Source organism: Bactrocera tryoni, chromosome 2 (genome assembly GCF_016617805.1).
Source record: "Bactrocera tryoni isolate S06 chromosome 2, CSIRO_BtryS06_freeze2, whole genome shotgun sequence".
NCBI lineage: Eukaryota > Metazoa > Arthropoda > Insecta > Diptera > Tephritidae > Bactrocera > Bactrocera tryoni.
In genome coordinates, this window is record NC_052500.1 from 18,185,998 (window position 1) to 18,211,468 (window position 25,471).

Below are 25,471 nucleotides of genomic sequence, written 5' to 3' on the forward strand. Positions count from 1 at the left end.
TGTGTGTCGATTCTTCTTTCACGGGTATTTTCCAAAATTTGGCGCATGGTGAATATCTGGTCGGTTGTTGATTTTCCAGGTCTGAAGCCACACTGATAAGGTCCAGTCAGTTTGTTGACGGTGGGCTTTAATCTTTCACTCAATACGTTTAACTTCTTCTTGGTCGGGCAATTTAATAGAACCTTATATGCGATATTGAGAAGGCATATCCCACTGTAGTTGGCTTCGATTGTGGGGTCTCCCTTTTTGTGGATTGTGCAGAGCACACTTAGATTCAAATCGTTGGGCATGCTTTTGTTCGACCATATTTTACAAAGAAGCTGATGTATGCTCCTTATTCTTCACCGTCGTATTTCAATAGCTCGGCCAGCAATCCATCGGCCCCTGCCGCTTTGTTGTTCTTCAGGCGGGCAATTGCTATTCGAACTTCTTCATGGTCGGATAATGGAACGTCTGCTCCATCGTCATCGATTGGCGAATCGGGTTCTCCTTCTCCTGGTTTTGTGCGTTCACTGCCATTCAGCAGGCTGGAGAAGTGTTCCCTCCATAATTTAACTATGCTCTGGGCATCAGTGACTAGATCACCTTTGGGGGTTCTACAAGAGTATGCTCCGGTCTTGAAACCTTCTGTAAGCCGCCGCATTTTTTCGTGGAATTTTCGAGCATTACCCTGTCGGCTAGCTTACCAAGCTCTTTGCTTTTCTGCAAATGCGTCTCGTTTCCCTCCTCTACTCACGGTGTCTATCCCATCCCGCACATGTTGTGTTCAATCGTAACGTTGCGAGGTAGGCAGTCTGTTTTCTCTTCGCTGCAACACGGCACTTCTCGTCGTATCAGCTGTTTTTTTGCATTTTCCGAAAACCAATGGTTTCGGTTGCAGCTGTACGCAAGGAGCTTGAAAATGTATTTACAGTTAGTTTTATTGTTTTTTTTATTTATTTTAAGAAATAGCTTTGATACAGACAGTGGTATATTTCAAACTTGTATTTGTTTATTTATCGACCAGTGTGCTGGGCTGCAAACCGCTGCAAAAATCGACGCAGTTCGGTTTAGTGATTCAAGCCACTGAGAAAAAAAATGTGCCTGTTCAAGAACCGGTTTGTGAGTACTCCTTAACCGCGGTTCGGTTCGGTTGAAATGGTTCAATTCTTTTATACTAATTGATACTGATTGATTGATTGATTGAATATGAGGAGTGCACGGCGACCTTTGGTCTATTGTGCCCTCTCGTAACTCACATAGACTCACCTAACCCCAGCGCATTGATGAAGTTCAATAGACTTCCGGGCGCTAATGAGGCTATGCGATCCCTATCCGGAAACATTGATCCAAGGGCCTTAAGCATGCGTCTACTGACTGCTGTGCAGTCGATCGGCAGGTGTTCCGGGGTTTCAGGCTCCAAGTCGCAGAACCGGCAGTTTTCGCAAGATGATAAGCCCATGTTGTACAAATGCCTATTCAACTTGCAGTGGCCGGTATACCATACGACCAGTAGCCTGAGTTTGTTCCTAGGGAGGTTTATTACAACCTTGAACCTACTCAAGTTGTATCCTCCAATTAGCAAGTTGGCATGTCTCATACCACGTGTTTGCTGCCAATGCTCTTCCCTGCCCACTCCTTATTCCTTGCGGAGTAGCTCCTTTATGGTATGAGGACCTAACCCGATAAAGGGTTCGGGTCCCATCATTCTGGTGGAGGCTGCGGAGCGGGCTAGCTCGTCCGCCGGTTCATTACCGGCTATACCTCTATGACCAGGCACCCAAATTAGGTGTACCTGGTTACGTTCTGCAAGGCTGTTCAGCTTTCCCCTACACTTCTGTACTAATTGCGATTTGATTTCGTAAAAGGAGATCGCTTTTGGCGCCGCTTGACTATCGCTGAGAATGGCTATTTGCTCATTGCAATAGTTGCGATGGAGGTTTATTTTTATACACCGACTTATGGCAAAAACTTCTGCCTGGAAAATGCTTGGGAACTCTCCCATGGGTATGGAGAGCTTAGTGCGTGGGCCCGCGATCACTGCACCGATTCCCTCCGACATTTTCGAGCCATTGGTGTACCACCTCAGCATGCTATTCCTCAACATCAGCTCGAGATTGGAGTCATTTCACTCGTCTTTGCTGCCGAGGGTGACCTTAAACTTTTTCTTGAAGTTAACTGTTTTAGTAGTGCTGTCCCTCGGGATGAGGGCTGTTGGTATATCGCCACTTATCTTTTTCATCCTCTGGGACGAGATTACCCTGCCATTGCCCCAATCCCCTCTGCCATTATTTGCAGAATTGTGTGCTTGGCTACCTGACCAATAACCAAATGAAGCGGAGTAAGTTCCAGCAGAACCTCAGTGCTGCCGTTGGATAAGTGCGCATTGCGCCCGTCATGCAGACACAGGCTAGCTGCTGCAGCTTCGATAGTTTGGTCTTTACCGAAGTCTGCGATCCTATTGAGGCCCAGGCCATCGCCACGTATGTGATTATTTGTCGAACTATCATGGTATACAACCACCTAACGAGCCTCAGCTTACAGCCCCAGGACTTTCCTACCAGCCGATTGCACACCATTAAAGCTTTTGTTGCTTTGACCAAGGTCAGGTTTACATGCTGCAAGCCCCTGGCGGGGATAGAGGGGAGGTTGAGGGCTTTCCTGAAAGCCCTATCCTTCTGCCCCCAAGTGTGAGATTAATGAGACCGGGTAGGGACCTGCGTCTCGTAAACGAGACTAAGGTCGTCTTGGAGGAATTGATATTCAATTCAACCTCCATATACCACCTCTTCGCCAGGTTTAGACCTCTTGTTTAGCTCACAGAGAGTGTCTTCGTCTTTACCTTTTGCTATAATTACAATTTCGTCCGCATACCCTTGGCAGCGGGTTCCATTGTTCGTTAGTAGTACTAACAGGTCGTCTACGACCAGACTCCAGAGCAGGGGTGATAACACATCTCCCTATGGGCAGCCTCTTGTTGTGCCGAGACGAATCCTCTTATCACCTACTGTGGTCTCGGCAAATCTAGTGCGCAGTGCGGCTTCAGTCCATCTACGCACCGGTGCTGCCACATTCCCTTTCCCCAGTGCCTTAGCTGCACTCTTATGAGACGTGTTATCAAAGGCACCTTCGATGTCCAAGAACGCACAAAGCATCACCTCTCCATGCTCCAGTGAACTCTCTATCTCAGAGGTTATCTGGTACAGAGCAGTACTGGTGGATTTGCCCGGGGATGTACGCCATTGCCATTGCGAGGCTTTCCCTCAGCAGCCGAACCAAGTGAGGCAGTAAATACTGCTCCCTCTGTTGTAACAGCGCTGGAAAGGTGCCATCCACTCCCGGAAACTTGAATCTCTCAAACGAGGCCATTGCCCACCTGATCGAGTCCGCCGTAAATAGCTGTTTCTCCCATCCTCGCGGGATGGCCTGTGTTCGATCACGGGTTGACATTGGTCTTCCCGAACTGTCCCGTCGCTCTGTCCTCTGCGCTGGTCGTAAATGTCCCATCACCTCGTTTAATTGCTACTACTGCGTCATTTGTGCCTCTGGCCAGAGCTTTATGCAGCCGGGCCTCCTCTTGTGTAGAGGTAACATTCTCGCAGAATCTTCTGAAGCTTGCCTGCTTTGCAGACCTAATCTCCTTACTGTATAAGGTGAGATAGCTCCTGTATTCTTCCACCAGACCCTTCGTAATGTTTGGTCGCTTTTTTGAATAGATAAGCGTTAATAACAGTACTATACATATGTACACTGCTGGTCAATAGGTTAGACGCACGTTTACTTGCATTACAATTGTTTAAATATTTATTATTGTAATGATGATTGAAAAAAAGTTTAAATGCAAGAACATCGATAAATTAATGGTAATTTAAATATGATATTCAAATATTTATTCAAACTTAACAAAATTGTGTTTTTCAAACATTTTATTAAGCTACTAAAAAAAGGTGCCTTTTTCTTGGTCATTAGAATAGACGCACATAAGTCCTTAAATTGCAGAAACTTCCAGAATTTTCTATAACTTATATACTTAAGTATTTTATGCCGACAGAGAAATAGATACTTATGTATATGTACATCAGCATATACATACATATATCTGTACATATGTATGTATGTATTTATGTACATCAGGAAATGTGTACGATACACGTTTATGAAACATTGCACACAAATTTAAAGAGCGAAGCTCTAGACATCTACTCTTAAAGAGAAAAATTATACGAAAATACATTATATATGTATATCTACAAATTTACACACATACATACATATATATGTATGTATAAGTATGTGTGACCTATATTAGGTTTGAGATACCTCTCATACACACAAATTGTTACTTGTATATACACACATACATAAAAATCAATTTCGAGAATGAAAAATAGAGTAGTTCGCGGTGTTTCTTTTGTTTTGATTCCTCTTCGTAACAAACAAATACTCGTAAGCACAGTATAACAACGTAGCTGAATTGTGAAAATTTTGGTCAGGAAATTAATACTTTCATAACACATTAGTTCAACTTGAATGCTTTACAACAACATTAATTTTGGATTTCTTCAGATCCTCCCTATTTTTACCGAAAACTTTTTAACAATTCATTAATATCGGCTCGAAGGTCTCTTAATACTCCATATTAGCCAGAAAATCTTCTCTCATATACAGATCCCAGATAATTATTTGACGTATGTAGATGAGAAATATCGGATTTTCTTCTAATTATCAGAATGTAGCATAATTTATTTAAACAATGGAAATTATTTACTTACTTCAACTAAAATTGATAGATTTCACACTGTGCGACAAAGAGCAGCGAGTGTATGGCGAATTAAAGTTTTTGATTCTCTCATATATGTACTTATTTGTCGGCTTTAAAGTCAGAAGTTTCTGTATGTGCATGCATACATACATATGTATATTATTAATGATATATTCCCAGAGCATACGAGAGCGGCTATGAGAAAAGAGATTTCCACCCTGCTTGTAGACTAGCGTGGAAATTTCGAGAAAGGTCATCCGGAATATTCGATGAAGAGCCCTGTTAGTATAAATACCAGCCATGAGCGCTCTTCGAATCAGAATTGAATAAGCAAGCAAAGTATTAACAACTCTTTGAGAGATTGTAACAAACAAACGTGAAAGTGTTTTTAACACAAAGTGATATAAATATTTTTAAAAGTTCTACTAAGTATAATATTAAAAAGTTTATAGTGAAAAATAAGTACAAGAAAAACACAAGTCAAAATGGTAGCAATCGGTATTGATTTGGGAACAACATACTCCTGTGTTGGTGTCTTCCAACACGGCAAAGTGGAGATTATCGCCAATGACCAAGGCAACCGCACAACACCCAGTTACGTTGCCTTCACAGATTCAGAGCGACTCATTGGCGATGCAGCGAAGAATCAGGTTGCGATGAATCCAAAGAACACAGTATTCGACGCAAAACGATTAATTGGACGAAAGTATGACGATCCGAAGATCATGGAGGATGTCAAACATTGGCCTTTTAAAGTCGTGAGCGATGGTGGCAAACCAAAGATCTCTGTCGAATACAAAGGTGAGAACAAACGCTTTGCGCCAGAAGAAATCTCTTCAATGGTGTTGACCAAGATGAAGGAAACCGCTGAGGCATATCTAGGCACAACAGTATCAGACGCCGTCATCACAGTACCAGCATACTTCAATGATTCACAGAGACAGGCGACTAAGGATGCGGGTCGTATTGCTGGTTTGAATGTGCTACGAATCATTAACGAACCCACAGCAGCCGCTCTGGCCTACGGTCTGGATAAAAATTTGAAAGGTGAACGTAATGTACTGATCTTCGATTTGGGTGGTGGCACTTTTGATGTATCCATCTTGACCATTGATGAGGGTTCATTGTTCGAAGTGCGTGCCACCGCTGGTGACACACATCTTGGTGGTGAAGATTTTGACAACCGACTGGTCAACCACTTGGCTGATGAGTTCAAACGAAAGTACAAAAAAGATCTGCGTTCGAATCCAAGAGCATTACGTCGTCTAAGAACAGCAGCCGAACGTGCGAAGCGTACCTTATCATCGAGCACCGAAGCCACCATCGAAATCGATGCGCTATATGAAGGAGTGGACTTCTACACGAAAGTGTCACGAGCTCGCTTTGAAGAATTATGTGCCGATTTATTCCGTCAGACCTTGGACCCAGTAGAGAAGGCGTTGAATGACGCGAAGATGGACAAGAATCAGATACACGATATTGTATTGGTTGGTGGTTCCACACGTATTCCAAAGGTGCAGAGCCTTCTACAGTCGTTCTTCTGTGGCAAGAGTCTGAATCTTTCAATCAACCCAGATGAGGCAGTGGCATATGGTGCAGCCGTCCAAGCTGCTATTCTAAGTGGTGACAAGAGCAGTGAAATCCAAGATGTGCTATTGGTCGATGTAGCTCCATTGTCCTTGGGTATCGAAACAGCTGGTGGTGTTATGGCAAAAATCATTGAACGAAATTGCCGAATACCATGCAAACAAACTCAAACATTCTCAACATACTCAGACAACCAAAGTGGTGTCACAATCCAAGTGTACGAGGGTGAACGTGTGATGACCAAGGACAACAATCGTTTAGGTACTTTCGATTTATCGGGCATACCGCCAGCCCCACGCGGAGTGCCACAGATTGAGGTAACCTTTGATCTGGACGCCAATGGTATTCTGAATGTATCGGCGAAGGAGTTGAGTTCAGGAAATGCCAAGAACATCACCATCAAGAACGACAAAGGGCGTCTTTCACAAGCCGAAATCGATCGTATGGTGAACGAGGCGGAACGTTATGCCGAAGAAGATGAACGACAACGCAATAAGATCGCGGCTAGAAATAACTTGGAGAGTTATGTATTTGGTGTGAAACAAGCGCTGGACGGCGCTGGTGATAAATTAAGTGCTCAAGAGAAGAGCGAAGCATTGAAGGCTTGTGACGACACAATCAAATGGCTCGATGCCAACACATTGGCCGACAAGGAAGAGTACGAAGACAAAATGAACACGCTCACCAAACTCTGTTCACCAATCATGACAAAACTACATAGTGGTGGAGCACAAGGAGCGTCTTGCGGTCAACAAGCGGGCGGATTCAATGGTGGACATACTGGACCCACCGTTGAGGAAGTAGATTAAACTAAATTAGTTTAGAAATAAACCTATGCTTTAATGTATGAATTTGAGATCTTAGTTCTTAAGTTAAGAAATTTTAATTAGTTTTAGAGCAAACATGATGTTCAAACAAAAAAGACTGAAAATATAGAAAGTGAACAAATTGTATATTTAAAAGAAAATTTTGTTGTTTCATTAAAATAAACCACCATAATTATTTAGTTTAGAGCATTTACGAAACAACTCTCTTTGGGGAAGATTTTTCTAGAAATTTAAATGTTTTGTAAACATTCTATTATACTAGGAAAGGTATTGCTCCTTTTTAACAATAATATTGAAGTTGTGATTAGGTCATGTTAACTGAACTCATGAACCTTATTTAAAGATCTTGTTGTTTTGTGAATATTTATTTAACGATAATAAGACTCAAATAGGGTGGCAGGTTGATGGAAGAAAAGGAAGTACAGTAGGAGCAAATGGCGTCCCCTAATCTTGTTTTCAGCGAAGGAGTTATGTAAAGAAAGGACTACAAGCAATATTAAAAAATAATCCGACTCTATTTAAATAGTGGCTGCTTCTTTGTTCAGGATAATGATCTGAAGTATTCGGCTTTTGTTGTTAAGGAATTATTGTACAACGTGAAACACTCCTCTTCCTATGAACACCTGTAGGCCTATGTGTAGGCAAAGCTATGAGAGCGCAAAGTTAATAGCAACAAGTAAGGAAGGGCTAAGTTCGGGTGTCACCGAACATTTTATACTCTCGCACGATAAAGTGATAATCGAGATTTCATTATCAGTCATTTACATATTTTTCAAATACCGTATTTGTGTAAAGTTTTATTCCGTTATCATCATTGGTTCCTAATGTATATATTATACAGAGAAGGCATCAGATGGAATTCAAAATAGCGTTATATTGAAGGCGTGGTTGTGAACCGATTTCACCCATATTTCGTACATGTCATCAGGGTGTTAAGACAATATTACACACCGAATTTCATTGAAATCGGTTGAGTAGTTCCCGAGATATAGTTTTTGGTCCATAAGTGGGCGACGCCACGCCGTTGACGTTTTTTGTTAGTCGGTTAACGCACTTTTAGTGATTTTCAACATAACCTTTGTACGGGAGGTGGGCGTGGTTATTATCCGATTTCTTCCATTTTTGAACTGTATATGGAAATACCTGAAGGAAACGACCCTATAGAGTTTGGTTGATATAGCTATAGTAGTTACTGAGGTATATACATACGGACGGACATCCGGATTTCAACTCTACTCGTCACCCTGATCACTTTGGTATATATAACCCTATATCTGACTCTTTTAGTTTTAGGACTTACAAACAACCGTTATGTGAACAAAACTATAATACTCTCCTTAGCAACTTTGTTGCGGGAGTATAAAAATGAGGTTAAGGGTGCTCTTCAAGTTTTGTGGGCAAATATAGGTCCTGAAGTTAGGCAAAAATTGATGCTTTCTATGAATAAAAGATTTCAATAATAAAGGGCAAAAGTGCATATACAAAGTATCACTTTCGATTAAAACGTGTAAAAATGTCAATTTAAAATTTAATTTTTTTTTTGGTCTTCGTAAATGGAGTTATTTTAAATTGTTTATTTTTTTGGAGAAAATTGGATTTCAAAAAATAAATATCAATTGCATAATGAAAATAATGAAAAATAAAGCGGCATTCTTCTCACTTTTGGTTGTAACTCAAAAGTTGTAGTACTTTAGGAAATAAGTTACTCCAAAGTCAAACTTTGTAAAAGTTATTATTGGTTCACTGACTGTGGGCAAAAAATCTTAAACACAATCAACAATCTATATGGAATAAGGTCAACCGGATGTTCGAAAATTCTGATATTATCATAGCTGCAGGTACATACATACATATATGGGGGCCAGGGCAATCATTGAATTTTATCTATTTTATGCACATATGTATGTATGTAAAGCCTAATTCTTTTGAATTTTAATTATACATACTTATGTATGTACATATATCTCACGCACTGATCGATATTTTCTGTCATCATAGGTACTGGGGTCCACGTGTTCAGTACTTAGCGGCTTGAACAGTTTTCCTTCAATATTTGGTCATAAGGTGACAAGATTTAAAGGAGTTTTTCCTCTAAAGTTTTATACTGTTATATTAATTGTTTCTTGATTTGTACACTGACATGTGAAAGAATCAGATGGAATTTCAAATTGTGCCACGCCCCACGCTGGCAGTGGTCTACAATACCAAACTTCGTATGGTGCCAAAGAACATGTGTACTATGTTTCATCAAGATATCTTAATTTTTACTCAAGTTACAGCTTGCACGGACGGACAGACAGTCACCCGGATTTCAACTCGTCCTTTCATCCTGATCGTTTATATGTAAAAATAATAGGAGTGCCAATATGAAAAATGTGTTTGGCTGCATAACTTTTTTAAATCACATTAGTTATTGTTTTATTTAATCATTGGGTTTTTCTCCAGTGGTTAGAGCAAATCATTTATAGAAACAAAAATGAAATTCATAGACAAAAGCGCAAAACATCCACTGCAAACGATCGCAATATAGTACGGTACTGCAAAATTAATCCTTTTGCTTCAGCCAGGAGCATCCATGATGAACTAAATTTGTCAGTTAATACTGAAACTGTTGAAGGCATCATGGACCAAAGGGCAGATGTCAAAATATTATATTAAATGGCGAAACATATTGTGGTCAGACGTAACCAAAGTTGAGATATGTGGTAGAACAGGCTCTAGGAACTTTGTCCGACGCCCCCCTAACTCAGAATATAATCCCCGGTTTACCACAAAAACCGTTATACATAACGATGCCAAATCATGGTACGCGGTCGTTTTTCACATTGTGGTGTTGGTCCGATTCACTTAATTGAAGGCATCATGGGCCAAAGGGCATATGTCAAAATATTATATGAGGTCATGTTGACACATGCCTCATCGAATATGCCATTGCTATGGGTATCAACTGGATAATGACCCTAAACATACTAGCAAGTGCGCAAAAAAATGGTTTAGGTCCAACGGAGTTGAGATTATGTGGTGACCTGCTTAGCCTCCTGACTTCAACCCCATTCAAAACCTGTGGACAGATATCAAGAAGAAAGTAGCTGAAGAGAAACCAACCAATTCGAGAGATTTATGGCAAGTAGTAAAAGAGGCTTGGAAAGGAATACCAATAAAACGTTGCCAGGATCTCATAGATTCCATGCCTCGGTGATGTGATGTTGTGTTAAAAAAATCGAGGTTATTCAACGAAATATTAATTATTTTAATATTCAGTGAAACTTTGGAGCCATTTATATTAAAATTATATACTCCTATTTTTTTGTGGAACTAGTTTTGTAGTTTACTTGATATTAACTGCGATATATGTAAGTAAGTAAATATTTTTTTCTGTTTGATTGAAATAGGTGAAATCCGGAAATATTAATAGATGTTTAGCAAATTACATTGTGCAAAAATTTAAAAAAAAAAAAAACATTTTTGTTAATGAAAATTAACAATTCGTTTTTCCCATGTGGTCACTCCTATTTTTTTGTGGACAACTGTGTATAATCCTATATTTAACTCGATTAGTTTCAAGTGATACAACTGTTAGGTGAACAAAACTCTTTCTGTAGCAACATGCTGCAAGTGTATAAAAACGTACAAATTACTTTTAATTACAGCTTTCCCATAATCAAAAATTGAACCATAGACGAGATACAGCCTACTTTTAGTTGAAATTTAACAAATTACTAAACCGATATGAACCTACATATGTACATATGTACACATGTATATGTATTATATTAAACTCTGTTCAAAGTATTATAATTATATGTATATGTACTTATGTACATACATATGTATGTACATATGTAAGTGCTACTGGCCTGGTCTGAAAATGATCTTTGTCTAGTCCAAAAATATTTTCCTCTACCCTCACCGCTGCCTTAATTAAATTGATTTGGCATATTTATTGTAGCAGAGTGTGTTTTCATGGTGGAAATGTAGAAATCTTCCTCTATGAGTAAATAATTATCCTTAAATTGCAGAAACTTCTAGAAGTTTCTATTACTTATATGTACATATGTATACTTAAGTATTTTATGCCGACAGAAAAATATATACTTATGTATACATATAAGTATATGTATGTATATGTATGTACATCTGAATATACAAATGGATGTATTTATGTATGTACATCAGGAAATGTATACGATACACCTTTATTAAACATTGCAAACAAATTTAAAACGCGTCCATTCTGAAGAGAGAATCTCAAGACGTCTACTCTTAAAGAGAAAAAATTATATGAATATACGTTATACGTGTGTATCTACATATTTACACATGCATATAGATATGTATATGTATGTACAAGTATCTATGACCTACATATATTAGGTTTGAGATACTTATCTCTCATACACATAAATGTGAATTTCCAGAATGAAGGATAGAGTAGTTCGCGGTGTTTCTTTTGTTTTGATTCCTCTTCGTAACAAAAAAATAAGCACAGTATAACAACGCAACGAAATTGTGAAAACTTTGGGCAGGAATTCAATACTTTCATAATACATTAGTTCAATTTAAAAGCTTTGCTTTAATTTTAGATTTCTGCAGATACTCATTTTTTTGCATAAAACTTTTTAGCAATTAATTAATATATGCAAGTACGATCGTTTCTTAATACTAAATTTTAGTCAGAAAATCTAGTATTAAATTGTTCTGATTATATTAAAGTTTCACTGTAAAGAATGAATAACTCAACAATCAAGCAAAAGACAGATCCCAGAAAGCTAAAGATTTGCATACATTCATGATGATGATGAGAAAATTGGATTTTCTGGAAGTATAGAATACAATTAATAGAATCGTTATCTTTATTTAATCAATGGTATTTATTTACTCCAACTAAAATTGATAAACTACACTGTGCGACATTGAAGAGCAGCGAGTAGAGAGAATTAATTTTTGATTCTCTCATATAATCATTTGCCTTATAGCAGGCAGAAATACCTATATCTGTATGTACATATAATACATACATATGTATATTATTATTCATGTACTCCCATATCATACGACAGCTACTATGAGAATCGAAATTTCCACCCTGCTTGTAGACTAGCGTGGAAATTTCGAGAAAGAGCATCCGGAATATTCGATGAAGAGCCATTTTGGTATAAATACCAGCCATGAGCGCTCTTCGTATCAGAATTGAATAAGCAAGCAAAGTATTAACAACTCTTTGAGAGATTGTGACAAACAAACGTGAAAGTGTTTTTAACACAAAGTGATATAAATATTTTTAAAAGTTCTACAAAGTATAATATTAAAAAGTTTATAGTGAAAAATAAGTACAAGAAAAACACAAGTCAAAATGGTAGCAATCGGTATTGATTTGGGAACAACATACTCCTGTGTTGGTGTCTTCCAACACGGCAAAGTGGAGATTATCGCCAATGACCAAGGCAACCGCACAACACCCAGTTACGTTGCCTTCACAGATTCAGAGCGACTCATTGGCGATGCGGCGAAGAATCAGGTTGCGATGAATCCAAAGAACACAGTATTCGACGCAAAACGATTAATTGGACGAAAGTATGACGATCCGAAGATCATGGAGGATGTCAAACATTGGCCTTTTAAAGTCGTGAGCGATGGTGGCAAACCAAAGATCTCTGTCGAATACAAAGGTGAGAACAAACGCTTTGCGCCAGAAGAAATCTCATCAATGGTGTTGACCAAGATGAAGGAAACCGCTGAGGCATATCTAGGCACAACAGTATCAGACGCCGTCATCACAGTACCAGCATACTTCAATGATTCACAGAGACAGGCGACTAAGGATGCCGGTCGTATTGCTGGTTTGAATGTGCTACGAATCATTAACGAACCCACAGCAGCCGCCTTGGCCTACGGTTTGGATAAGAATTTGAAAGGTGAACGTAATGTACTGATCTTCGATTTGGGCGGTGGTACTTTTGATGTATCCATCTTGACCATTGACGAGGGTTCATTGTTCGAAGTGCGTGCCACCGCTGGTGACACACATCTTGGTGGTGAAGATTTTGACAACCGACTGGTCAACCACTTAGCTGATGAGTTCAAACGAAAGTACAAAAAAGATCTGCGTTCGAATCCAAGAGCATTACGTCGTCTACGAACAGCAGCCGAACGTGCGAAGCGTACCTTATCATCGAGCACCGAAGCCACCATCGAAATCGATGCATTATACGAAGGAGTGGACTTCTACACGAAAGTATCACGAGCTCGCTTTGAAGAATTGTGCGCCGATCTATTCCGTCAGACCTTGGACCCAGTAGAGAAGGCGTTGAATGACGCGAAGATGGACAAGAATCAGATACACGATATTGTATTGGTTGGTGGTTCCACACGTATTCCAAAGGTGCAGAGCCTACTACAGTCGTTCTTCTGTGGCAAGAGTCTGAATCTTTCAATCAACCCAGATGAGGCAGTGGCATATGGCGCAGCCGTCCAAGCTGCTATTCTAAGTGGTGACAAGAGCAGTGAAATTCAAGATGTGCTATTGGTCGACGTAGCACCATTGTCTTTGGGTATCGAAACAGCTGGTGGTGTTATGGCAAAAATCATTGAACGAAATTGTCGAATACCATGCAAACAAACTCAAACATTCTCAACATACTCAGACAACCAAAGTGGTGTCACAATCCAAGTGTACGAGGGTGAACGTGTGATGACCAAGGACAACAATCGTTTGGGTACTTTCGATTTATCGGGCATACCGCCAGCTCCACGCGGAGTGCCACAGATTGAGGTTACCTTTGATCTGGACGCTAATGGTATTCTGAATGTATCGGCGAAGGAGTTGAGTTCAGGAAATGCCAAGAACATCACCATCAAGAACGACAAAGGACGTCTATCACAAGCCGAAATCGATCGTATGGTGAACGAGGCGGAACGTTATGCCGAAGAAGATGAACGACAACGCAATAAGATCACGGCTAGAAATAACTTGGAGAGTTATGTATTTGGTGTGAAACAAGCGCTGGACGGCGCTGGTGATAAATTAAGTGCTCAAGAGAAGAGCGAAGCATTGAAGGCTTGTGACGACACAATCAAATGGCTCGATGCCAACACATTGCCCGACAAGGAAGAGTACGAAGACAAAATGAACACGCTCACCAAACTCTGTTCACCACTTATGACAAAACTACATAGTGGTGGTGCACAGGGAACATCTTGTGGTCAACAAGCGGGCGGATTCAATGGTGGACATACTGGACCCACCGTTGAGGAAGTAGATTAAATTTATTTATTATAGAAATAGAATTCCCTTTGTAGAAATGCATACTTTTAAGGATTTTTTCTCATAATGTTAAATAGGTTTTAGAATAATTTTGTTAAGATAGACTGAGTTTAACGAATTTCTAAGTTTTCTAATTTCATTTACTATGTAAATGGAAAAGTATTATTGAAAATATAGAAAATGAACAAATTATATATTTAAAAGAAAATTTCTTGTTTCAATGGGGCCTCGAAGATTGAGATAATATGATGGTTCATTTTGCTCATCTGTAAATAATTAGAATTCGGTTGTTATGAATTTTGATCTTGAAAATATCACTATTTGTATGCGTGTCTGGTAACGAATGTCGAGAAAAGTGGTAACTAAAGTCTGGATATTTAAAGATGACATTAAAAATAATGAACTTAGTGGCTATTTTAGATATTTTAGAATCTCCAATTAAGAAATTTTAAACATTTGCTGTACACATTTTTTTACTTTCGACCTGCTATAATGTTTCAGGAAACGACATTTTGCATAATTTGAAATAAAATAAATAAATTTTCGAAAAAAGTGTTTGTATTTGTATTTATATGATTTCAATTCCACAAAATTTTACCTCAAAATCTTTTCGTGCAATCGGTTGTTTTTTTAGCTCTTTAATTTTTATAATATTTCTTCGCTTATTAGCAAATATTTAAACGTGATTCTTTAACCATAACATTCAGTTACAAAACAAACTAAATTACGATTTTGTTATTGAAAATAAATATATAAAAAATTGTGTTGGTGTGCTGCATGGCCACAGCTACAGAAAATTTGTGGGTAGCCCAACAAAGACCGTTGATAACGGCATGGATAAAGAAACAATTTCCTTGGATTAATGCCATACAGCAGCATTTGCTCAATATATGTAAGTAACAGAGAAAATTAAGCAAGATAAAGCATCATGAGCTTCTGGTATTACAAGAGCATTTCCTCCAAAAACCATAACTTTCATACCCTGAACAGGTTCTATTGAGTTTGCCACAAAGTTCGTAATACCCAGAAGGAAATAATAATCAGCGTGACGAACTGAATTGATTTAGTCCTATCCGTCTGTCCGTCGGTCTGTCTGTATATACGTGAACTAGATTTTAAGATATTAAATTGAAGTTTTACATACGTCAGTTCTCTCTTAGAAGCTGCAGATTTATCGAAATCGCCGATAGCGGATCACTACAGCATATAGCTGCAATGCAAACTGACCGATCACAATCAAATTTTTGTATGGAAGATTTTAGTTCGGAAATTAATAGGACTGATTTTCTTCCGCCGCGACTGTACTTCGGAGCGTTCGCGCACCGACTGGATTCGGTAGGGGGCGTTTCTAGCTAACGAACGAGCACCTAGAGAGTCATGACAAACATTTTCGCGCGACGTGTTTCTGTGAGTGGTGCAAGCCATAAATGTAGCGTTCGTTAGAGTAGAGGTACGTGATTAAATACTATGTGAAACTCGTTAAATCTGCAACAGAGACGTTTGATATGATCAAGCAAGCTTACCCAGATGTTGCTTTAGCAAGATGTGATGTGTTTCGGTGGCACCAGGCCTTTTTGGAGAGTCGTGAAGAGATCGGTGATGAAGACCGGAAGAATAAGCAAATCCAAAGTGAAAACGGTGCTCATTGTCTCATTGACATCACAGGCCTCGTCCACCACGAATTTGTTCCTCCTAGACAAAGCGGCAACGCCCCGCCCGGCTTACACCGCCTTTCTTGTTACAGCTACCTTTTCAAGGCCGGCGTCCCAACGCTTCCGCAGTCGCCCTACACCTCAGATGTGACCCGCCCCGAACTAGTTTTGTTTCCTTGTCTGAAAAGGCCGATGAAAGGCAAGCATTTTGAGGCGACACAGGGGATCCCTGCAGCATGCATCTCGGCTCTAAAGGCTAATCCGGAGAATGCCTTCCGTACCGCCTTCAATGCTTGGAAAACTATTTTGAAAGTTTTTAAAGAAATTTAACGATTGGTTGAATACATTTTTTTAAATCGACTCAGTCCTATTACTTTCCGGACAATCCCTGTATCTTCACCAAATTTGGCGTTTATTATTGTCAAAGATGGCGTACATTTTCCGCAAATATAATGCGCATCGTATCACTATAGCATATAGCTTGAATTGTAAATGGCCGATCAAAATCAAGATAAAGATCTCTTTATACTCTTTTATGCTATAAGAAATGCAGTTGTGAAGGGTATTATAGTTTCGGTTCAGCTCAAGTAAACGTTTTTTCTTGTTTTCAAAATTTATCAGCACTGTTATAGCTTCTCAGTTGAAAGGTGTGTGATTGTGCATCACAATAACACTTTTCTTTATAAAAATGATCAAAAAAAGGTCTTTATAATAGTTATAAAAAATGCTCAATCCACTTACCATAAATTTATTTAATCTTATTGCAGCAAATGTTGTGCCGCAACGTTTCATCTTGTGTTTTTTCGGTTTCCTCGCCATTGTCAATGCCTATACAATGCGTCACTGTTTGGATATCGCTCTGGCGCATATCGTTGCACCCAAACGCAAGCAAATACGCATACGCAATCTGGATACCGTCAAGTTGAGTTCATTCAATTTATATGAACGCATGGAACAACATCGAAATGGTACATTATTGAGTTTCAGCAACAGGCGTCATGGTAAAGATGACACCTATGATTGGTCTGATCAGCTGCAAACATTTATTCTAGTCTCCTTTTATGTGGGCTATGTTTTGTCACACATGCCAAGTGCTCAGCTTGCTATGCGTTATGGTGGCAAGTGGGTGCTTGCTATTGGTTTGGCCATAACCGCATTGCTTACGTTGCTCACACCAGCTGTGGTGAAATGGGGTGGTCCATTGGCACTTATAGCAATACGTTTGCTAATTGGCTTCAGTGAAGGACCAACGTATCCAGCATTAAGCGAATTGCTCTCCAAATGGGTGCCGGGTAAGGAGCGCGCAACGTTGGGCTCACTGGTGCTAAGTGGCAGTCAAATTGGCATTTCAATGGGTAATTTTATAGCCGGCTTGCTATTACATCGCTACGATTGGTCGTTGATTTTCTATTACTTTGGTGTATGCACATTACTTTGGTTCATTGGTTTCGTAAGTACACTAAAAAGCATGACTTTAAAAGCAAAATAAGTCGATCTTCTTCCACAAATTAGACATACATGTGTTACAATACGCCAGAGGAAAATCCATTCATCAAAGTGAGGGAAAAGCAATATCTGCAAAAAGAAATCGGTTTAGTAGAGCGTTGTCAGCATAAAACGACAAAAACTCCATGGCGGGACATTTTTCGAAATTTACCTATGTGGGCGCTCATTTCGGCCACCATACAATATGATTGGACACAGCTGCAACATGCGGCTGAGGTTCCACAATTTATAAGAGACGCCAAACAGCAACCGTTAATTGAAAATGTGATCAATGGCTTGCAGAATCAAATGCCGTATATTATGAATTGGTTGCTGTCTGTGCTATCCGGTGTGGTCTCGGATTTGCTAGTCAACTATGAAATATTCTCCGTGACGGTTATGCGAAAACTGATGGCATTCGTAGGTATGTATGTGGAGAGATGGCGCTGAAACAGTAATATATTAAATATGAATAGATATTTAGTTTCTACAAATCATAGACTAAAAATGAGATAATGTAAAAATAACTATAAAAATAATTTTATTTTCCACCGCAGCTGCAGTGGCTCCCAATCTGTACGATAGTCTACTGCCTTGTTTAACTTGCAGTGAAACGAGCAACTTATTTGCCTTCTGCCATTGTGCCATAAATGTTTTGGGCAGTTACTATGCGGGCATAAAATTGACACCGTTAGACATGAGTCCGAATTTCGCAGCCACACTTATGGGTATTGCTAATGGCATAGGCTCGATTTCGGGCATCGTTGCACCCTTTATTAAGCACTCGTTCGCTGGTTGGGTGGGTATACATTTATTTTTATTTTTATGTTAATATTAATACATATGTACATATGTATATATTTTCGTTTATTAGAATTTTATGTAATTATTTTCAATAACAAAATCGTAATTTAGTCAATTGTTTTGTAAGTGAAAATTATGTTTTAAAAAATACGTTTAAATATTGATATATTTTTTTGTTTTTTAGAATTTGATAAAATTTAATTAAATTGTATTTAAAGTTTTTAAATATTTTATTGTTTGTTTTCAGTCACAATTCAAAATTGTACACGCGTTTTTATGGTTAATCTCAACGCTGCTGATATCGGGTGATATACAACCATTTGATCAACTAATCCCTTTGACGTCAGATTCGAATAAAATTGAATGAAAATTGCGATTATTTGTTATACTAAGCAATTAAAAGCTAAAAAGTGTGCCGTTAAACATATATTATGAATTTGTGTAGAGTAAATTAATTTTGCCATCACATTTGTAACACCCACAAGAAAACGTCGAAGAATCTATAAAATGTAGCCACGTCGGTCTTTCACAGTCAGGAGACTGTACATATATCCAAACTGACCGACTCAAATAAAGTGCGTGTATGAAAACTTTTTTATTTGTGAAGGGTATTTTTGTTTCGGTAAAAATTTTTTTTCGTTAGACAAAAGTATTTGTTTCAGAGTTGTTGTTGGGCAAAATTAGTGAGGTTATAAATGCTGGCAAAATTGCAGGAGGTCTCTAAATGAACCTTCCTGTGGAAAAGTCGCATTAAACACACATCCATAATTTTATTTTTATTTAAAAAATTAATATTTTACAATTATTTATTTATATTTGATTTTATTTAATAATCGGTAAAGCTAGTCCGAATGTGTGTTTGTTTTCCAACCTGTTGTAGCGTATTATAAAAGGAGTAATATCACTTTTGGGTAAAAATATATGCCAATATTTTATTAAATTTACATTTTACATGTTAATTTTTAAATTTTGTAATGTTTAAATTTTTTTGTGAATTTGAAAATGTTGTCAAACGAAAAAATTGGCACCACTAAATTTTCTAATTACTCAAAACTAGAAATAATGCTAATAATAAAATAAAAAGCAAAATAAATAAATAAAATGGAAACTTTGGAAGATAAACGACCAGAATGGGGCAAAAAATTATCACAAAGTAAGTTTTATAAAGAAAATATAGTGCATACATAAAATATATACATATACATATATATGCAAACTTTTCCAATTTAGTGGTGCCGATACCTCAACGGGTCATTATGTCTATAATGGGATTTCTTTCCATAATTAACAATTACACGCTACGTAGTTGCATTTCCGTTACAATTACACGCTTAGTTTTAGAGCGCAAGTATTCGAATGAAACAACAGCTAGTGGAGAAGTTTGTCCAAAACCCGATATAACCATTGAGGAAGAAAAAGTAAATATACATATGTGTACCAATAGCATATCACTGAGGTAATTGTAAAAGCAAGCGCTTCTTTCGTTTTCTACGTAGATACCGGGTGGCGAATATGATTGGTCACAGGAACTGCAAGGTTACATACTTGGCTCTTTTTACATAGGCTATATTATAGGACATGTACCTGCTGGTTTGCTAGCCGAAAAATATGGCGCTAAATGGGTGTTAGTTTGTGGCATGTCTACAGTAACGATATTAACATTATTAACACCCTTATGCATCACATTACTCGGACCGTATGCTTTAATTGTGCTACGCAGTGTAATGGGATTCGGTGCTGGCTTTTCATATCCTTCGTGTAGCGCACTATTGGCACATTGGGTACCCGTACATGAACGTAGTTTACTGGGTGCTTTCATAATGGGCGGTGGCCAAATGGGTACCGTGCTGAGTAATAGTATTTCAGGCACTTTACTGCGTTACACTACATGGCCTTGGGTATTTTATACATTTGGTATAATGGCGACGTTATGGATTTTGTTTTTTGTAAGTTATAGAAGTACTGCCATTAATTCAATAACGTAAAATACATACATTAATGACTATATAATAACAATTGTAGATAATGATGTGCTTTAGTGATCCAAATTCGCATCCCTATATCAGTGACAAGGAAAAGGAATATCTGCTGAAACATATGGGTCGTCTTGGACGTGACCATAATTTACCCCCGTTCCCTTGGATTCCAGTATTTAAGAGCAAAGAAATGTGGGTGCTTATTTTGGCACAAATCGCGCACGATTGGGGTTTTTATGTTATGTCTTCATGTTTTCCGAAATTCTTAAATGATGTATTGCAATTGCAAATTCTTAAAACCGGCATATATTCTTCAATTCCATTTTTATTATTTTGGCTATCTTCGCTACTCTTGGGAGCAATAGCAGACTGTATAATTAAACGGAATGTGACACGAGCAACATGTGTACGCAAATGGATGACATTCATTGGTAACAACTCTCACATTAAATGCAATAAGTATGAAATATTCTCTTAACCGATCGCTTGCAATCGACATACATATGTTTATATATTTAAATAAGCCAAATATTTAGCCGCTTACCTTAATTAAATGTATATTGTCGCACAAATTTTTCGCACATTAGCTGCCACACCTTCTGGGCTCTTCATGGTTATAGCAGTATATATTGGTTGCGATACAGTGTGGATAATTTTATGTTTTTCCATCTCAATGGCACTCATGGGCGGTTTTTATGCAGGAATAAAGCTTACTGCGAACGATATGACACCCAACTATTCGGCTACAGTTATGGCTATTGTAAACGGTATAGGTGGCATTGCTGGAGTACTCGCTCCGTATTCTGTAGGTTGGATTACTGTAAAGGTATGAAAAGTATAGAAATATTAGTTGTACATAAATATTACTAATTTAATATATGCATATATAGACTCTGTTACATGAATGGCAGGAAGTATTTTGGTTGGCGCTTGCTATTCTAACGCTACCCACAATTCCATTTTGCATTTGGGGTACAGCAGAAGTACAAGAATGGAATGAACCTCCCAAGAAGGAATAATTATTCTTATTCATTACAAAATTACTGCCACAACCAATTTGATTGGAGTAAGATTGCAATAAATTGGTTTCGACGGAGTACAACGTACTTTATATTTAATAATTAGCAAATAGTTACCACTACTAGTGACAATGAAGCCTTCTCCTTGTTAATTTATTTCCCCACATCTATCACTCGCAATTTACTCACCTTTACTAATTTATATTTACATATTCCTTTGTGGTACAATTTTTAATCAATAATAAATAATTACAGCCAACACTTTACCTATTTTAACACAGAATTGTGAATTTTGAAAACATTTCAATTTCCGCTCGCGCTTAAATGGCATTTTTTCGCCGAATTGTTTTTACAGTTACTAACAGTGTTGCCAGTTACTTAAGTGAGTGGTGTTGTAAAAGTGAGCGCGCATAAATGTCAAGTAATTTTTGTTCTATTACATAAATCAGCAAAAAATAATATTCATAAACATTGATATAGTAAAATTAAACAAAAATAAAATAAATATTAAATTACTTATTGTTAATTAATAGTAATAAAAGAAATTTTTGTAATCATACTGCACAACGAATTCTGTAAGAATGCATAGCTATTCAATATTCGTCTTTAGAACACCTTAAGTAACCGGATGCAAGTTTCAATATGCACATTTGTAACAACGGAAACATTAATATATATATATAACGATATGACGAGATGTCGTAAATATCAAGGATATTCAACTTTGAGGTTATGCGGAGATTGTGTGATTTTAGCAGTTTCAAATTCATTTCGGACACAAAAGTAATGTGTTTTTATTTGACTTTGTATAAATAGGTACTTAAGCATAGAATCAACTTACCTGCATTAAGAAATTTTGCCCCTGACAATTTATGCAAAATTATTTATAATTAAACCAATTTTAAATAATGGGCTAACGTATTAGTATTAAATTTATTTATTTTTATCAATAACAATGATCTAAGCGTACATACATAGGTAATGGGATATTTTTTTCTGAATGTATACAAGATGTCCTGAATAGCATGTACAAAACAAAATTTCATTATAATAAAAATTTAAAAAAATATGACTTTCGAACAATTAACAAGGCCAATGCTACACAACAAAATTGCTATAATTTTTTAAAATATCTGTATCCAGCAGTTTGTGATTGTTACATACTTATTACTTATACTATAACGCATATACTTTTATGCCGCATATTAGAACAGTATCAATCTTTTGCGAATATTTAAAGTTAAAATATAAAAAAAACAATCCAAAGCATTAACACTTTACGAAATTGTATATATTCAACTTTAAATACTGCAATGAATATACTTTCTAGGCCACTGTTTCGTTTTCAGGAGGAGAAATGCTTGGAGACTTCTTGCTGCAGTTTGATTTTTTCTTAACTTATTAAAAACTATTTTATGTTTAGTTAGTTATATTGCAAGAAAGTTGAAACAGGATCTACTTTGTAAATATCTTAAGTATCCATTTCTACACTGTGCTCTTTAAACAGCTGCCGGCATCATTCCTTGCTGCGCTAACGCTGATATTTTTGACATATCAATACCTAATTTGCGTGTAACATTTAGTTGAGCAACCGCCGCATTACGTAAAGCGTACAAATGACCCATTTCTGATTTGCTCTTTGATAATTTAATAGCTTTCTCGAAAAGTTCCACAGCACGATTTAGATTAGCACGTTGTACTTCAATAGTGCCTAATGTTTCATATGCCAATAAACATTTACTGTCCACCTCTAGCGCTTGATTAATTAATGTAATCGCTTTGTCGATGTCACCTTTCCATTGCAGTAGCATTACACCACGATGTACATAGAGCGATGCATTTTCTGGTGCTAACTTTAAGGCTTTCTCATAAAATTGATCTGCTTGTTGGAATTGTTGTTGATCCGCCAAAACTTGTGCCATCAGACTATAGCATTCAATGCAGTCGGGGAATTTCTCAATGGCGTTTTTGAATTCATTCATTACGATCATAAGGCGCATTTGATCCTGAGACAACAATGCCATACGATATTCGGCGTAACATTTCTGTATGTAGGCCATTGCGTGATTTGGTGACAATTTCACTACTTTTTCAAACTCACTTAATGCTTCTGGTAATTGATCGAGCAGTATATAAATTTGCGCACGTTGATGATAAATATCGGGATTATCCGGTTGCAATTTGGCGGCGGCATCGAAATCAGCTAAGCCCAAATCCTTCTCTTCCTTCTGTATGTATAACGAGGCACGTTTAATAAGAGCAGTTGCACGTAACGCAACATCAGCATCGGCTATAATACAACAATATATGTGTATACATGAAAAATTCACCCAAGAAAAAAATATAAATTTAAGTACCGTTATTTATCACAGCATCAAAATCTTGCTGAGACGCATTAAAGCTACCGGAAAGCAAATAAAATGTGCCACGCAATAGCAAAGCTTCACTTTTATATTGTGATTCAGATTCGGATGTTTCGATTTCTTCCGTACAAGCTGAAATCACATCTTCATATTTCATTTCGTCCAAAGCTTGTTTGGCACGCGCAAATCCTTTCAACTCCACTCCTTCTTTTACATCGCCAATGGATATGCCTACAAGAGGATCCGCCACAAATGAACGCAAATAAGTTTGAATGAAGTTACTTGATGGCAATACCGGTACATGTTCTTTGAGACCGCGCTCAGTATCCTCACGGCCAGTTTGTTTCAGTATGCGATCTGCATACATTATTGTACTGTTATTTTGGAACATTTCCAATATACAGGTCGCTGTCACATCATCTAAACATTCCATCAAATCATTTGTGGCTTCGTGTGCTTTAGCGCGTCTATAATATGCCTTCGCATATTGAGGATTGAATTCAAGTGAACGCGAGCAATCTTCTTTAACACGATTCCATTTTTTTAACATTTCATACGATGCAGCACGGTTTTGATAAAATATTGCAAGGTCAGTACGATTTTCAATCGGGCATTTATCTATGGCTTTATCGTAAAACGAGATTGCTTCGTCGTACTTGCCATTACGATAGCAAACATTGCCTTCATTCTTGTACATGGTAGCTTCCTTTAGAGGTGACAACTTTTCACTTTCCAACTCGGCATTCTTTTTCTTTCGCTCTAATTCCTTATCTTCGCCAGTACCATCAATAGATAAGGTTTGTTGCTTGTCTTTGGTGGATAGTCCTTTCTTACGATCAGCCGCATCGTTATCGCCGATTGATTTCTTTTCTTCTATAGATTTCCGGTAAATGTAGACACCTAAACCAATTGCGACGGGTGTGCCGATCAGCAATGCTAATTGCCATCGTGTTAAACTTATAGAACCGTAACGATATGCCATAATTAGTTTGTACTGGTTTACGTCTTGAATAACCAATAAAGTTTTCTCTAAAACATACAAAATATATTTGAATTTTACAATATATAATATCAATAAATTCACTAACAAAATAACAGTTCATAACGCACTTAGCGCATTCGCACCTTGACGTTACATCAGTGTGGTGTGTGTAGATAAGAAACTGGTAATCACGTTAGTGCTAATTTTTTTATTTCAACATCGCGCCCAAGATCATAAAAACAAAAGATGGTAATCGATTTTTCTTTTGGCAACTAAATCAAGAAGGAACCGGTGTACTGGGCGGAAGGAATGCATGCTTGCATACATATTTACCTCTGTTTTCTTACTCAACAATCCCGCTAGTAGTTACGCCGAAATTCGGTAGTTTGAGGCAGAATGCAATGCACGTATTAATTTCTGATTGTCATGAGCTTGATCCTTATATTTCAATGAGAATTTTATACATGAATTAATTTGTTTTTCTCACGAAGGAACGAATATACTGATTATATCGGTGAGAAGATAGCTGGAAAAGAAATAAGTGCAATTTGACATGTGTATACAGAGTTGCACAACAACCTAAAGTAAACGAAATCTATTACGTTCAGAGAGCGGCTGGGTGTAATCAGTTTTTAACTTTTAAGCTGAATTAAATTGAAAAACAGTTATTTATATATATATAATATCCAAACATAATTTGTTTTAAAGTCTACATTTTTAAATTTATGAAATTTTTTTAACATTTATTCCATAATATTTATATTTTAAATA

General features: G+C 37.6%; 5 protein-coding genes and 1 long non-coding RNA gene across 8 annotated transcripts; 4 read left to right on the forward strand and 2 right to left on the reverse strand.

Moving 5' to 3' along the window:
* The first annotated feature begins 5,065 nt into the window (after positions 1-5,065).
* On the forward strand, positions 5,066-7,267 carry LOC120767671 (heat shock protein 70). Its single transcript, XM_040093844.1, has one exon. It carries the CDS (start codon positions 5,227-5,229, stop codon positions 7,135-7,137), a length of 1,911 nt encoding a protein of 636 aa, XP_039949778.1. The 5' UTR covers positions 5,066-5,226; the 3' UTR covers positions 7,138-7,267.
* Positions 7,268-12,346: 5,079 nt separating this feature from the next.
* LOC120767696 (heat shock protein 70-like) lies at positions 12,347-14,556 on the forward strand. The gene has a single exon (XM_040093887.1). It carries the CDS (start codon positions 12,509-12,511, stop codon positions 14,417-14,419), a length of 1,911 nt encoding a protein of 636 aa, XP_039949821.1. The 5' UTR covers positions 12,347-12,508; the 3' UTR covers positions 14,420-14,556.
* Positions 14,557-15,046: 490 nt separating this feature from the next.
* Positions 15,047-18,919, forward strand: LOC120768398 (putative inorganic phosphate cotransporter). The gene is made up of 5 exons (XM_040095071.1): positions 15,047-15,311; positions 16,839-17,521; positions 17,584-17,980; positions 18,114-18,355; positions 18,608-18,919. Exons 1-5 carry the CDS (start codon positions 15,197-15,199, stop codon positions 18,725-18,727), a joined length of 1,557 nt encoding a protein of 518 aa, XP_039951005.1. The 5' UTR covers positions 15,047-15,196; the 3' UTR covers positions 18,728-18,919.
* Positions 17,415-21,150, reverse strand: LOC120768400. The gene is made up of 3 exons (XR_005704755.1): positions 20,881-21,150; positions 17,729-18,002; positions 17,415-17,646 (listed from the first exon to the last, which is right to left on the reverse strand). It is a non-coding gene; the product is annotated as an uncharacterized LOC120768400 (long non-coding RNA).
* Positions 19,462-21,606, forward strand: LOC120768399 (putative inorganic phosphate cotransporter). Its single transcript, XM_040095072.1, has 6 exons — positions 19,462-19,513; positions 19,591-19,778; positions 19,857-20,306; positions 20,383-20,767; positions 20,924-21,162; positions 21,227-21,606. The coding sequence occupies exons 1-6, from the start codon at positions 19,462-19,464 to the stop codon at positions 21,353-21,355; spliced, it is 1,443 nt and encodes a 480-aa protein (XP_039951006.1). The 3' UTR covers positions 21,356-21,606.
* Positions 21,607-22,546: 940 nt separating this feature from the next.
* On the reverse strand, positions 22,547-25,236 carry LOC120768530 (mitochondrial import receptor subunit TOM70). Of its 3 annotated transcripts, none has more exons than XM_040095261.1 (3): positions 25,034-25,236; positions 23,713-24,747; positions 22,547-23,645 (listed from the first exon to the last, which is right to left on the reverse strand). In XM_040095261.1, exons 2-3 carry the CDS (start codon positions 24,698-24,700, stop codon positions 22,855-22,857), a joined length of 1,779 nt encoding a protein of 592 aa, XP_039951195.1. In that variant the 5' UTR covers positions 24,701-24,747; positions 25,034-25,236; the 3' UTR covers positions 22,547-22,854. The 3 variants fall into 3 exon arrangements, with proteins under 3 accessions (XP_039951195.1, XP_039951197.1, XP_039951196.1); XM_040095263.1 differs by lacking the exon at positions 25,034-25,236 and adding an exon at positions 24,844-24,979; XM_040095262.1 differs by lacking the exon at positions 25,034-25,236 and adding an exon at positions 24,807-24,979.
* Positions 25,237-25,471: the final 235 nt, after the last annotated feature.

Bases quoted from the DNA above. Each gene is read 5' to 3' on its own strand.
- LOC120768530 (XM_040095261.1), bottom strand. From the start codon at position 24,700: ATGGCATATCGTTACGGTTCTATAAGTTTAACACGATGGCAATTAGCA. The intron at 23,646-23,712 runs GTACTTAAATTT...GTTGTATTATAG, and splicing joins TGATGCTGTGATAAATAACG to CCGATGCTGATGTTGCGTTA.
- LOC120767671 (XM_040093844.1), top strand. From the start codon at position 5,227: ATGGTAGCAATCGGTATTGATTTGGGAACAACATACTCCTGTGTTGGT.
- LOC120768399 (XM_040095072.1), top strand. From the start codon at position 19,462: ATGGAAACTTTGGAAGATAAACGACCAGAATGGGGCAAAAAATTATCA. The intron at 19,514-19,590 runs GTAAGTTTTATA...TTTCCAATTTAG, and splicing joins GGGCAAAAAATTATCACAAA to TGGTGCCGATACCTCAACGG. The intron at 21,163-21,226 runs GTATGAAAAGTA...ATGCATATATAG, and splicing joins TAGGTTGGATTACTGTAAAG to ACTCTGTTACATGAATGGCA.
- LOC120767696 (XM_040093887.1), top strand. From the start codon at position 12,509: ATGGTAGCAATCGGTATTGATTTGGGAACAACATACTCCTGTGTTGGT.
- LOC120768398 (XM_040095071.1), top strand. From the start codon at position 15,197: ATGGCCACAGCTACAGAAAATTTGTGGGTAGCCCAACAAAGACCGTTG. The intron at 17,522-17,583 runs GTAAGTACACTA...TCCACAAATTAG, and splicing joins TACTTTGGTTCATTGGTTTC to ACATACATGTGTTACAATAC. The intron at 17,981-18,113 runs GTATGTATGTGG...TTTCCACCGCAG, and splicing joins AAAACTGATGGCATTCGTAG to CTGCAGTGGCTCCCAATCTG.